Raw genomic sequence first — 14861 nt, 5'->3', positions numbered from 1 at the left:
TAATCTCATTCTGTTAATAAATTTATTTTTTATGTTGCAAATTAAATATTTCTGTAGTTTCCTTATCAACAAAATAGAAATATAATAATTAATGTTGTATTGAAAACTGAGTAAAAAATATTAGTTTACTTAATCTTGGTTAAAAAATATTAAACGATGCTATGCTTATTATCCATTGCTTTTAGACTAAAGATTTAAAATTGAAAACGGGATCAAAAGTTGGTGAGTTATGATTACAGATTCAGTTTCCTTCTGTTTTAAATATAAGTTTTGTAGTTGCAAGAACCCTCTTATATTTCGTGCGACATTTGTTTGTTTGGATTTTTATTTTCTGTAAGTTGCGAGTCCATTCCATTTCTCAAATTAACTTATTTAATAAAAAAATATTATTAAATTAGTGAGACATTTATGAGGGAAAAATTTTACCACATAAAGGGATCCAAACGAAGTATTTGTACTAGAATAAATTTCCATCTTGCTATCAATGTGAAATAAATTGACTTGCCAATTAGTGAAGGGATTGTTATATTAAAATTTAATACTTATGGATTTCATATAACATTATACCGTAACTTAAGATGGAATAGACTTTCATGCTAAGTAATTAATCAATGTCATTCTCCTCGTGAACCATTTAAGACTAGCAAGGGACCACAAAATGGATGTTTCCCTCATAATGTAATCACTAATTTGTGAGAAATTAAAAGAAAATTATTCGGTCGATAACTTTTATGCTATTTTGTTATTTTCTTGTTACACAGTTCCGTGGCATCTTTGATTAGAAATAATAACATTAATTTAAATAAATCTGTAAAATCATTGCAAAGTTCATACGAATAAACCTATAATTCTTCTAAAATAATTGCACCATCTTGAGTTCCTTAAGGTGGGGATCTACAATACAAAATGTTTAATTTTCACAAGCTAAAATTGTAAATTTGACAAAAATAATGTACAGTTCATGAACAACGAATAAACAATAATTCACATTCTTTTTACCTTTTTTGAAAAGAAATGAGTACACAGCACCATCAAATTCATTTCTATCACTAAGATATTGTATGCCAGGGCAGATTACAATGTGGATTAACTAAATCTTTAAATCAAAGTGACATGAAGCTTCATGAAGCTGTAAAATGTTTGTTAGGAAGTTTCATGAAGCTGTTTTGTCCAGTCAAAATGATCCCACTCTTTGGAAAAGCTTGCAACTAATTGCTTTTGTACCTCCACGGCCTCGTAGCGTCGTCGTCTATACATGTCCTCTTCTGCCAATTGCAGCATGCCTCTTAACACATTCAACCCGAGGCTGCCATTAAATTGTTTTTCATCATCAATAACATGGACAAAACCCTTGTTTAGACCAAATTCAACGTGGAAATATGGAAAGTGCTTGGGAATTGAATTACGCAATCCCTTTTGACTTGTATCGATAAGTTTCTTGGCATTGTGCTGGCTCCACTCATCTTCAGCTTCATCAATCGCCTATGGTGAACCCAATTTAAAGAGTTTAAATTTTTAAAATGCTGGTAATAGAAAACTAAAAACAAATATTAAATGTAGTTAATAATAATGGATAGAAACAAGACAACACGTATCCGTACATCATAGCTACCCTAGCTACACCACTAGTGTGTCACTGTTAGGAATCAAATATAGACTGCTATAATAATTCAGTTCGATAGCACAAGAACCAAGAAAGAAACACTAGAAGATTAATTTGATGCTGGCTTTGAACACACACCATTACGCAATTATGTGCAGCCTAAAGGATTGGTAGTTGATTTGCCGGATGCATAAATGAAAAACATCGATTTTGAAGAGAGACAGTAATCGGGACTACACAGAAAATAATGTTTGGCAACTCACCTTTTTAAAGTACAAAGGAGCCTCTTTGGCAATATCTTGGGGTAAAGGAATGCACTCAACCATACAATGCCTTCGTTGCTGGGCCAATCCCATCACTGTCTCAAGAAACACTACCTCCTTTTCTTGCTTAGCGAACATCATAATTAGGCACTTCTTAAAGTTTCGAATTTCTGTCCACACATTATCGTCCACAGTTCTTGTAGCTGATTCATGCTGCCAGATAAAAGGAAAAGACAGAGTAGCAAGGTTAAAATTCCATGAAAATAAAAAATAACCAAGTTCTTATGGCACAAGACCAGGCGGCTCAAAAATCTGTACAGCACTTTCAATTCAAGTCAAATTAATACAACTTAATGTTACTCCAAATTCATGCAATAATACTAATCTACCAAACTACTATCCCAAGTTCAAGAAAGCAGTATCAAATACACTTAAATTCCCATCACTATCATCCATTTGAATATTCTCCTGGACCTATATATCACTCATATTGCAGGGATTGTGCTAAATAAACAAAAAACTTCACTGGTTTCAACTCTTAAAAAACCGACAGTAGCAGAAATTGAAGTCACCTGAATTGGTAAAATGCAGCAATGACCAGGAACCACGGGCTGCCACTGTGGCAACATAAGATATGTGAAATTTGCGATTGAAACAACAAGATGCATAGGTCGATTTGGATTTTCTAAACAAAAGAGGCAGCGTTCTTGCTGAGTCAAGAACCGATTAGTCTTTTTTTGGATCTTGCCATCATCGCCTGCTTGCTTCTTTCTACTCTTTCTGCTTGGGCCATCCTCAAAATCATATTCATCATCAGCCTGAGTGGAAATGCTAAACTTCTTGTTCTGCATTATCTTGCGAGCAAGATGCATATCAGCATCATCTTCTCCTTTCTTCTGTCCAGCAGCGGATATCTTTTGCATAGCATACCTTAAAAAAGTAAAACATAGCCATTAAAAGCATAATAAATATTACAAGGATAAATAAAGCTCCATTAATAATAGTGTAACACGTCAAACATGATTACAAACATAAAAAGAATAAAGAAAGGCAAACTATAAATAAATAACAGGAGAAGTTCAGTTTTTTTCTGTAACATGAGAAATTTTATCTTGGGCATAATGTTTTCACATTAGAAATGAATAAACTGCGAGTGGGATAATGGACGAGAACACAAACAAATACACAGACAGCCAAATACCTGCTAGAACTGCCATCTGTTCTTGATCTAATTGAATGATCTTGATTTTCCTGTTTTGTGTTAATAACTTTTACTTCTTGCTGCCCACCAAACAAGAAAAAAAAAAGACAATGAAAAATAATCAACAAACTAGAAGGATATGTTTCTATAAATGAAAGATAAATACAATATGTCGAATATTGTCTGTTTCCTTATTTTTACCTAAATAAAATCTATCTGTTTACTTGTATATTGACAGCTGGGTAAATAGTAATTAGTAGGGAAGGATTTTCAAGCTGTAATTACTATATTTAATCCCTATAAATCAAGGGATTTTAACTATGCATTGATCATTACAACTTAACATTAAGAGTCAACATCTCAAGAATTTCAGAATCAATTACATTAGAATCAACTATTATCATCAAGCCAATTAACTGCTAATGTCACCTCCTCCCAAAGCAAAAGGCAACGATAGATAATGCATTATGTACAGTAGAAGTTTTTCAACTCCTCGACAGTTTAGTACCATCTAACAAATTCCACTTCCAAGAAGAAAACCATAGAAAACATGAAAGAGAAGAAGTTCAGAAAAAATGTCCAATTTCAGGACAAGTGACAAAAGCAAGATTGACAGAAGCATTTTAATAACAAGAAGCAAATACTGATGGAAAGAAAACTTGATAACATAGCAGAGATCAGAGAAACCATGAAGGAAGTTATAATTCAAGATAGACTTTTCAAGGCACCGAGGAAAGAGAAAAGTTTGTCCTAATTCTAGAATAAGGGCCATAATCACAAACATTGAAACCATTATCTGAAAAAAAACAGTTTGTTCTGGTCATTTCTACTTTATCTAATCTCGTAATAAGGAATAAATTAATAGTACTATGGTCGAATTCAACACTGAACAGGCACATAATAAAATGGTCAAGGGTGGGAAAATGCGCTGGTTTAAACTGTAAAAACGATAAGATGTAACCAATCCAGAAAAGACACCATATCCTATTATTTTATGCTTTACCATCAGTTTTTCAGCTTCTTCATGCTTTCCCTTCAAACGAAGTTGCATAGCCTTGGCTGCCAACTGATTTGCACTCATCTCATTCTTGACTTCAGCACTTCTTTCCACAGGAGTGTTTGCTTCTAACGGAACTTCTTCCAATTCAACACTTTCCAAAACAGAGCCATCAGAATTATTACTCATCCTGCTATCGAAATTTTGCATAAAGCTTCCATCATTAGAAAACTTATTTAGACTAGATACTGCGGCAGAGATTATCCCAGCACCCTCAGCTACCATGCGTTGGTGGCTCTTTCGCTTTCCCCAAGACAAAGAATCTTCAACTTTAGGTTTTCTCATTTCATGGTGGCGAACAGAAACATCCTTTAAGTAGTCCTGCTAGCATTTCATTAGCGGATTTAAGTAAAGTGCAACAGATTATATTTCAAAATTTCAGAAAAATGTGATTAACACAATAATATTTATTGGACATAAAACAAGTTGAAGGAACAAGAAAGAAACGTAAAACAGTTATTTATTTCTCATCAAAGTTACCCTTTTATTAGGAGCCCTTCCACCATGCTTGTCAGAATCTGGAGATTTTTCTTCCGTTATTCCTTTTTGTCTATTTTTTATAGCACGTAGATGTGCTCGAGCAGGGGCAGCTGCATTAGATGCAACAGATGCGGTCAACTCACCCAGAGAACCCCACCTTTCTTGCACAACCTGCACATATCAATATAAGTAAACATCAATTTTTTACAGCATGACAAAGATGCCATTTTAAATAGGAACAAAAAGGCAAAATAACCTCATTAAAGTTTCGTCCTTCTCGTGCTGCTTGTTCTTGTGAACGCTTTAAGGCTTTGAGTCTCCAACTTGCCCCTCCATCCCCAACAAGGGAAGAAGATAGAAGTTGGTCAGCACCAACTTTAGCTCCATCCTTTTCTTCTGGGTAACCACTTCCACTATCCTTCAAATATGGATTCAGTTCCTTAGGATTTACTTTCTTTGGCTGAAAAAGAAAGCAAACAAATATGCCCTTTTATCACCATACATTGGCTGAGAATGAAAGATGAAGACAAGCTGCAAACTGTATGACAATGTTTAATACAAACCACAACAAATGGACAGGCAGTTCAACTATCGGAATTTCAACAGAGATATTAAAACATTGTTCCCCAATCCAGCACTTTTATCTCAAACAAAATCAATATATCAATAATGAAATAAACAAATTAATATAAATTACTTCTGCAGAAGAAGGCCAAATAATCAAACCATTTTATCTTCAGGAGGCATTACCTCACCATATCACTGCCTAATACATTCTTTTTAGTTTTGGAAAATATCTTATCTTTTTTCCCATTTGCATTTTATTTTATCTCGTAATATGATGAGTGATAGCAATATAAGGGGAAAAGAAGTTTCTCTTCGCTTTGATTTATTCTTTGGTCTTATTTCTAGTTATTTTATCCTTCCCTTCTCATTTATTCTTTCATATTTTGTAAGCAATAGCAGAAAACACACCAACATATATCAGTTAATGAGAAAATTCAAACAAAAGCAAGAAAAAACTAGTCAACATAAAATACTCTGTCCTCCATTGAGGAGAGCAAAAGAATATAAATATAGAACCTAACAGGAGAGCTACATATGTTAACAAACATGAGGGAAAGATATTTAACCGAGACATACCTCATCAACAGGAACCTCCTCTGATAAATTCTCCTCTGCTTCCGCAACTGCAGGCTTCTTACTTTGAGCCCTGAGCATCCAATCCAGTCCCATTTCTTTTCTCGCAATTTCCATCTTACTAGGAGAATCGTCCCTTTTCTTTTTTGATTTACTCCTTCTCTTCTTTTCATCTTTATCACTCTCACTTTCACTTGAGTAAAAGGAAGAATCTTCATCAGACGAATACCACTTCTTCTTCCTAGATCCTTTCTTGATCTTAACTAGCCCGTCATCATCAGAATTGTCCCTAGAGCTCCTCCCTTTCTTCTTATTCCTTCCCTTTCTCTTATCTGATTTTTGCCTTTCTTTCGAGGAAGAATCCAAGTCCTCATCATCCACCTAATACACACAATCAGACACAGGAAATAGGAACAACAACAATAACACTCACACTAAGATACAACTCCAGTATTCACCTGGTCCCGGGGAATGAATTTCACACCTGAAAACATTTCCAAGCTTCCTACACTGTACCAATGCCTGCATAATAATAAAAATAAAATTAACAAAGCCAGAAAAAAGCTAAGGGTGACAAGACAGGCCAGCACCGTCCGTTTTAGCCCAACCGATCGAAAACAGGCCAGACCAGGCAACGTGAAAACGGGCTGAAACACAGAACCTGTCCGGCAGCAGGGCGGGCTGGCCCGCCAGTTACGATTTTTTTTATTTTGTACTGGAAGCAAGATGACTTTAATGCAGGATGCAAGCTGACTTTTAGTGCAGTTTTTCAATACATTATTTGAGATACATGTTCGTGGAAAATCAGTAAAACCCCAAAACAGTCACTACAATCACAAAACAAAATCAACGAAATCAGGGAAAAATCAAGAGATAAACGCTCGTACCTGTTCGTGGTGGCGCAGCTGCTGTCGGAACCGCCGCTCTCCCTCGCGTCGAGTGGTCTGTGGCGTCGCGCGCCTCGATCTCGAGTGGTGGTTGTCGCTGCTGCAGCGGTGCTGTGCGGTGGTGTTTTCGTCCTGTGAGTGAGTAACTCTGTGAGTTTCGTTTTTGCCTTTGTTTTAGTAGGCACATATGTTTGTATTGTGTGTGATTGTGAGATGAGAGACAGCACAATCTTTTTATTTGAAAGGTTCTTCAAGGGAGGGAAAGACACAGTGATAGAAATAACACACACAAAATGTAGAAATTAATAGCAAATGAACTGATAAAAATAAGTAGTTGAAGGAAGGAAATAAGAAGAGCGTGGAATGCATAAATTGAACAGAAACATTGGAAATTGAGAGGAAAATTCACCAAATAATCGCATAAAATTGAATTTGGAAGAAAAAAAGATTAAGGAGAAGAACAAACTTACCCTAACAAAAGACTAAGAAGAGGTACCGGCAACGCAGGATGGGAAGAAAGCCAAGCCACCAGCGATGGTGCACCACTTTGGTTGAAGTCATTAACCTCGTTTTATTTTTTATTTTTTTAACACAAAGCCAGTATGTATGTAAGTTTATTATAATATAAGAAAGAATATACATCTTATTATTTATTTTATTTTGTTGATTTGTTTTAAAAGTTAACTTTTTAATCATTTAATATTTTTTATTTCTTTTTTAGTTGTATTTATTTTATTATATATGAAATTTATTTTACCTTTTATCTATTTTTTCTTAATTTTTAATTTATATTTATTTCACTGTTATACATGCATAAAGACAAGTATAACAAAAAAAAATCCAGAAAACTCATTCCACTTATAAGATTTAGATAAGAATAACAAAAATTATTATACAAGTTTATTAATATATTAATTAGATGAGAAAAAAAATATTAGATGAAATTGTCAATGCATTAATTAAATAGTTTAACAATACACAATAAACGAATTATTTATATATTTATTAGACGACTCTAACAGTATACATTACACAAGTCTTTCAACACATAATTTATATGAGTTTGTTCGTTTATCATTTAGATGAATCTAACAATACACATCAAACAAAAAAACATTACACAGATCTAACAATACATATTATATGAGTTATATTAACAGATATTATATGAATCATTCCATTCCATACATTCATTACATGAGTTTAATAATACATGTTACTTGGGTATGTCCATACATTGATTAGTGGTTCTTGCAACCCATAATAGACCATTTTGTTCGTCCATTGATTACATCAATCTAATAACATACAAGTTTGTTCATACACATGTTAGATTAATGTATTAATGCTCATTAGATGACTCTGTTTATTTCATGCATATACTAATTAAACAATTCTAACAATACACATTAAACAAATGTGTTCGTATACTAATTAGACGAATTTAATAATATATAGTGATGATTTTGTCAATGCATTGATTATACAAGTGTGACAATCCATATTACATAAATCTATTTATACACTAGTTTATACTTTTAAGGAGTAAACTTGACATGTACATCCACATCATTTATACTTTTAAAGAATTTATTCAGATTTTATCTTTTATACTATTTTTACAAATTTTACTGTTTATATTTTTATAAACAAATTAACTTTCTAAACTAAAAATTATTTTTAAGATTAATTTTATTCAAAACTTAATTATAAATTTAACAATATTTATTACTTTTTCTCTCAATCTCTTATTTTTATTTAATATACACACAAATCAATACAAACATCTAAACATGGGTTTAAAACTAATTAGAATCAGAATCAAACAAAAAATAAAAAAACAAAGAAAAAAAGTAGTTACTAAATAATGTGATAATAAAAATTTGTTGAAGAAAGAAATAATGAAAATATTTTTTAAAATTAATAAAAATTATAAATGTTAATGTGTTTTTATTTATTAGTAAAAAAATATTTTATTTCTATAAGTAATTTTCTTATTTAAATATCTATTCTTCTCATTGTTATTAAAAGAAAACTATAATAAAATAAAAGGTAAAAAAATTATTAAAGAGTTACTGAAGCGTTCAAAATGATTACAAATGTTCAGTAAATTTTTTTAATAAAGATAATTTTATCATTAAATATAATTTTAAAAGTAAATTTAATATGAAATTAGTAATGATATTATGTTATCATCAAATTATAAAATTTAAAGATTGGTTTCTAATACTTTAGAATAACCATGGTAAAGAAAACAATAGTTATAGAATAAAAGTGTGAAAGTAGTATGACATTAATGGTTAAGTTATAAGAATAATTTAGTATTTTTTTTATATGTTAGGAAATAATTTAATAAAAATATTGAAAAATAGTATAATGACTATTTAGTTTTATATGAACCCAACTAATGCAAGTGCTAAATATATCAGGGGAATAGTAACGTGATTTTTTCAAGATTAAAATATTCTTTTACTCAAGTTAATTTTAAAATAAACATGACAGTGATAACAAATTATCAATTATCATCTCATTCAAGAAAATATTATATTTGAATATTCAAACTAATAATCTATTAAAATAATTTATAGTATAAATATGTACATAACTATAATAACTAAAAATTATGACTATGCTTATTTAAATTAATAATATACTTACTTACATAGGTCTTATTCATATTAATATGATGACAATGCTCCTGCACTGGGCCGGGCCCTAGATAGGTAGATTATTTACTCGTGGGCCATTGGATGGGTAGTTTCTTTCCGCACCACCAAACATTTCCCTTGAGTCCCTATATGCATAAAGTTCCGTTTATACCCTTTATCCGATTTGTACAATTTAGAAGTAATTTCCCAAAACGATTTTTTTTTATTCTAAAAAATTAAAATTAAAATTCAATTTTACAATCTTGTCTGAAATTAATAATCCAGAAAATCATTTTTACAAAAGTAAAATGGTAATTTTTGAAATTTGTTGGGGAGCAAGAAGCAATTGACTGGGTGCAGGAAGCAATTGTCAACAAACCTGATATTTGCTTAACTTTTGCTACCTATATGCCTTAGGGGTTTGAGAAACCTCCCTAAAAAAATTATATAATTAGGGGAGAAAATTTCTCTTTCAACATAGGAATAAAAAAATTATTAATATTTTAACAATGATTTAGAAATAATTTTAAAACCATATTTTGAAAAAAAAAAACAAATGCCTTTTACCAATTAACTCATGTATAAACTAATTTTAATTTATAAGCAAACTTATTTTTTTAAGAATTATGAACAAACAAACCTCTGTAAATTTTGTTATGAAAATATTATGGTAAAATTTAAGATTTAAAATTAATTTAAATGTTGATGCTTAAAAAAATATTCAAAGTGATAAAATACTAAATACTTAATATATGAAAAAGTGTATAACCTTATAAATCCTTTCATTTAAAATCAAGATTTAAATGTAATATATTTGATCATGTACAGCGTGAAAGCACGACTTTTGTATTATGTTTGACGATAAAAAAGAACAACAAATACATAGGTAAGAAAAAGAGAAAAAAAAGAGAGGATAATATTTAGCCAAAGAGAAATATAAAAAATTAAAATAAGGTAATAATTTTTAGACGATCTAATTTAAAAATTATTATTACATTATTTTTGTATTAATTATATATATATATATATATATATATATATATATTATCGTTTTACGTACTATTAATATTTTAATATCCATAATACCAATAATAAAAATACGACAAAATTAACAAAATAAATCAACGAAATCAAATTGAAAGAAAAATTAGTATGTGATTTTGGATATCTCTTCTATGTAACATAAAGCAAAAGTCAATGTTTAATTATATATCACATGTAAACCGAAATTTAAGAATTGGAAAAGAGATAAATGAGTATTAATAAGAAAATCCTTTTAAAACACACATTAAAAAAAAACCATTTCTAGAATTATTTAATTTATTTCTAAAAATTATTGCTCTTGGTTTATGTGTTTGAAGATCAGAAACCGCTATAGTGATATGGCGGTGAGATCTTCAAGTCTAACCGATCAGTTCCTCAGATAGAGTAGGTTGATTTTCTGTTCATCTTTTTGGATATGTTGCTTCTTCCCTGCATGCTAATCCTTTTTGTTTTGCATGTGAAGTTTAGTCTTTTATAAGATTCTCTACTGATCAAGTTATAACTGTGTACCTTAATCATGCTTGTGTTCGTATGAGCAAATAGAAGTTCATATGCATTTGAAGCTATTTTAGTCATCTATCAAGTTAGGGAAGCTAAATTATCCTAAAAGAACATAACCGAATTGGTTTGGCTCGGCTCAACTAGGCTTTGTTCGATTCTATTCGGTTCGGCTGGCTCGGGTGGGCTTGGTTCAATTCGGTGCAAATTGGCTCGGTTTGGTTTGTTTCGGTTCGATTTGACTTGGTTCGGTTCGATTCAGTTTAGTTTGGCTCGATTCTGTTCAACTCGATTCAGCTTGGCTCGGTTCGGCTAGGCTTGACTCAAGTATGCTCGACTCGACTAGGTTCAGTTTGACTCAGCTCGGTTTGATTGGATTCGGTTCAGCTCGGTTTGGTTTGACTTCGTTCAGTTCGGTTAAGTTCGATTTGGTTCGTTTCTTTTAAAATAATTTTGCTTTCCTTACTTTATAAATGACTAAACGGTTCTAAAAAGCTTAAAATAGCTCCAAATTCACGGAAATTGCACGATCGAGGTGTATCATAACAGCACGATCGAGGTGTACCATAAAAAATTGCACTATTACAGTAAAAAAAAAACAAGAAGGAAGGAGCTTAATAGACAGTAAATTGTACATAAATGGAGGTTTTAAGTATGAAATTGAAATAGTGGAGAAATAACTGTACAATTTTGATGTAGGTTATGGTTGATTGATTTGAAGGAAAAGTCTAGAGCTTAGGAGAGGAAGTAGCAATGGTTGATCCTAGACAAGAGAAACATGTACGGATAAGGATGGTGACCATGGACAATAATGGAGGCCCCAGGAGACTCCCAGCAAAATGAATACATGGACATGCAAATTCTATCATTCCATTCTCTTTTTCTCTCACTTCCATTGATCTGTGGATGTATACGTTTGAATAATGTATGAAAATGGACCCATCCAATTAAATTTTACAAGAGTCACAGGTGTAGTAGGTTAACAAGTAAATAACACCATGCATTCAACTCTTTGATTTGAAAGCCCTTTGGCTTCTTCTGATGCAAACCCCAACTTCTATATATTTTCTTTATTTGCTGTCATGTGGAAGCTTCAACATTCCAGAAAAACACCAAAAAATCAAATTAGTTTCACACAGTTTAATTTTCAGAGTTTTCTATTATTCTGGAAGCTGTTGGCATGATTACAACTCACTATGCGCGTTGAGTGTAAAATCAACAAACTCTGTTGCTCAGCTAGCTTGAGCTACAAAACTTATACTCACTTTGCATCTCATTCATGCATGCAAAATGCAACACAACCAAGTTGTGGTAGAAAGCTTAATTTATGAAAGTTACTATCTGTTATATATACATGTATAGATCTTTCAAACAATTTGTTTGTTAAAAAGTATACAGAGAGAGATAGAGAAAGAGTGAGAGAGAGGGAGATAAGAATGAATTTGTAATGGGTTCCCACTGTTTAGATAACAACATTGACACTTCAAAATTGGCCATGTCCATGTAACTGTTTTATATATAGATATGATAGATTTTCTACAGTTCTCCACTGTTAAGACAGAAACATTGACATTCAAATTAAACGATCCATCACCATCATTTCCACCAAAAATAAAGGACAAAAGATCCATCGAATTAATGGAGATGTTTTCTATGACTGTAATGAAATTAGTGATTAAGTTGTTTTCTTTAGTTATACTTGTTTGAGTGGAGAATATGCTCAACTATTTTTCAGTTTTGATATCTTACTAATAATTTTACTATTAGCTGTCTTCTGATAATGTACACATTTAAAAGTACAAACTGGTTCCTTATTGTCTATTGAAAGATATTTTTGATAAAATAAACATATTTTTGTTGAAAATGTTGGCTTCTTTGTGTGAATCAGTGGCTCAAAGAAAGGAGTTTTAAATGAAGTTTCAGGGGAGTCATGCAGCCTGAAGTCAAATCGTTGTGAAAAAGCTAGCCAGTACAGGATGGTGCAGAACAATGAAAAGAAGGTTAAAAGTTGAAAAAATGTGTGTTTGTTTGAGCAAAAGATAGCAGCTAGAGTGCGGCTTCATGATAAATATTTTAGCCCTGTCATTATCAAATAACTCACTGTCTGCATTCAATAATTTTGTCTATTCACCATCAAGTCAAGTGGCTATTTGGTCACATATTTATGAAGACAAAACATAATTACATACAAATGTCCTTATCTAACTTTATTTTATACATTCAACTTTACCACAAGTAATGCATATATTAAGGAGAGACCCTTTTAAATGCACAATTTGGTATCCCAAAATATTGTTATAAATAAAGCATCTTCCCTCCCTCACTCTTTAATTTGCTTTCACTTCATCTCTCTTTCTCTCTCTCTCTTTCTCTTCTCCTCTGTCCTGTTCAAACTTCTGTTTTAGTTCTCCATTCATTTTTTGTGCTAAAGAAGAACCAAGAAAATGGGTGCTCTTGATTTCCTTTCTGACTACTTCTCAGTTTCCACCCCAAAAAAGAAACGCAAACCAATGCAGGTTTTCATGACCTCCTAAACCATGTTTGTGTATGTGTTTCATTCATGGTGGTTGTAGTCTCAAGCAAATTCTGATTTTATTTTCCTTTTCAACCCTTTTGTCTTGCAGACAGTTGAAATCAAAGTGAAGATGGACTGTGATGGCTGTGAAAGAAGAGTTCGCAATTCTGTTTCCAACATGTCAGGTTGGTATCTTTCTTCTTTATAATCAATCACTCTCAGTTTTAAATTTTTCAAGCAATACCTTACTATTCTTACTATTTTCACCTTCTGTCGTGGTAAATCAGCATATACACTGCAAATCTCATAGATTACTTTTTTAAGTTTATCACAGTTTTATCTGATAAACAATACTAATATTTACTGCAAATCTTTATCATGTAAAATATCGAGATGAAAGAAAGAACAGTAGTACATATCTAAATTTTGTCCTGTATCATAAAAAGGTTTTTGGTAGTTTGCTAATTAATTTGGTTTATTCAAATGGTGTTGGTAAGTGGAGAAAATAATGAGGTTGAACTGATTTGAAAGCATGAATCCAGGTGTGAAAGAGGTAGAGGTGAATAGAAAGCAAAGTAAGGTAACAGTAACAGGTTACGTGGATAGAAACAAGGTCCTAAAGAAAGTACAAGGAACAGGAAAAATAGCTGAGTTTTGGCCTTATATTCAGTACAACTTGGTTGCATATCCCTACGTGGCACAAGCATATGACAAGAAGGCACCATCTGGGTATGTGAAAAACACTGAACAAGCATTCCCCAACCCAAACGATGAGAAACTCACATCTCTCTTCAGTGATGACAACCCTAATGCATGTTTAATCATGTAAACCATTTTCAGTACAAGATCAGAGCTACCTTGCAAGTTCATATGCTTCACTGCTTCATCTCTGCATATATATATATATATATATATATATAATAGTTTCTTGGAGACTATTTTTAGGTTCTTCTTAGCTGTGTTGTGTTTCTTTAATGGCTACAATTTTGGTTCTGCTTATAAGTTAGTATAGAACTTGGAGGAATACATGGAAATTCTGCATTCATAGCTCTGTGCTTGTGTTTAAATTTTAATCACTGATCTTATATTTCTTACTTATATTATATCTTAAACAATGTTACATCCACTACAAAAACTTCCTACTCACATACTTACCTAATTGTCTTTAATTTATATAAAATAAGTTTTCACAAATTACTTTATCACTTTTCGTTTTTATTGGACGTTCGAAAATAGTTTTTATAATTTTATGTAGGCTTAAATATATTTTAATTATATAAAATTAGTGAATTTTTATTTTAATCCAAATAGCCTTTTCATTTTCATAAAATTACTGTTTTTAATCCCTATATTATGTATACATTTTAGTTTTATTCCTCCAAATTTTTAAATATTATTTCCATTCCTATTAATAAATACATAAATAAAATATATCACAATTTAATTATGAATTATCTAAAATGACTGAGTTACCTGTGTTTCAGTATAAGTAATTAATTAGCGTTTTATGATAACGAAAGATAAA

General features: G+C 31.5%; 2 protein-coding genes across 2 annotated transcripts; one reads left to right on the top strand and one right to left on the bottom strand.

Moving 5' to 3' along the window:
- Window positions 1–964: 964 nt before the first annotated feature.
- On the bottom strand, window positions 965–7237 carry LOC124839973 (CwfJ-like family protein). Its single transcript, XM_047315928.2, has 11 exons — window positions 7102–7237; window positions 6632–6763; window positions 6203–6266; window positions 5748–6125; window positions 4861–5064; window positions 4605–4775; window positions 4071–4445; window positions 3068–3147; window positions 2439–2796; window positions 1867–2079; window positions 965–1482 (listed from the first exon to the last, which is right to left on the bottom strand). The coding sequence occupies exons 3-11, from the start codon at window positions 6236–6238 to the stop codon at window positions 1144–1146; spliced, it is 2154 nt and encodes a 717-aa protein (XP_047171884.2). The 5' UTR covers window positions 6239–6266; window positions 6632–6763; window positions 7102–7237; the 3' UTR covers window positions 965–1143.
- Window positions 7238–13127: 5890 nt separating this feature from the next.
- LOC124839978 (heavy metal-associated isoprenylated plant protein 20-like) lies at window positions 13128–14434 on the top strand. Its single transcript, XM_047315931.2, has 3 exons — window positions 13128–13337; window positions 13446–13521; window positions 13879–14434. Exons 1-3 carry the CDS (start codon window positions 13266–13268, stop codon window positions 14163–14165), a joined length of 435 nt encoding a protein of 144 aa, XP_047171887.2. The 5' UTR covers window positions 13128–13265; the 3' UTR covers window positions 14166–14434.
- The last annotated feature ends 427 nt before the right edge of the window (window positions 14435–14861 follow it).

The sequence above is a fragment of the Vigna umbellata genome, chromosome 8 (genome assembly GCF_029865625.1).
Source record: "Vigna umbellata cultivar VRB3 chromosome 8, Vumbellata_1.0, whole genome shotgun sequence".
In the NCBI taxonomy this organism is placed as follows: domain Eukaryota; kingdom Viridiplantae; phylum Streptophyta; class Magnoliopsida; order Fabales; family Fabaceae; genus Vigna; species Vigna umbellata.
Note: the sequence above shows the minus strand (reverse complement) of the source record. Positions and strands in the feature narration are given on the sequence as shown.

Bases quoted from the DNA above. Each gene is read 5' to 3' on its own strand.
- LOC124839973 (XM_047315928.2), bottom strand. From the start codon at position 6,238: ATGTTTTCAGGTGTGAAATTCATTCCCCGGGACCAG. The intron at 6,126-6,202 runs GTGAATACTGGA...TGTGTGTATTAG, and splicing joins AATTCATTCCCCGGGACCAG to GTGGATGATGAGGACTTGGA. The intron at 3,148-4,070 runs GTAAAGCATAAA...TTTGGTGGGCAG, and splicing joins AAGAAGCTGAAAAACTGATG to CAAGAAGTAAAAGTTATTAA.
- LOC124839978 (XM_047315931.2), top strand. From the start codon at position 13,266: ATGGGTGCTCTTGATTTCCTTTCTGACTACTTCTCAGTTTCCACCCCA. The intron at 13,338-13,445 runs GTTTTCATGACC...TTTGTCTTGCAG, and splicing joins AGAAACGCAAACCAATGCAG to ACAGTTGAAATCAAAGTGAA. The intron at 13,522-13,878 runs GTTGGTATCTTT...GCATGAATCCAG, and splicing joins TTCTGTTTCCAACATGTCAG to GTGTGAAAGAGGTAGAGGTG.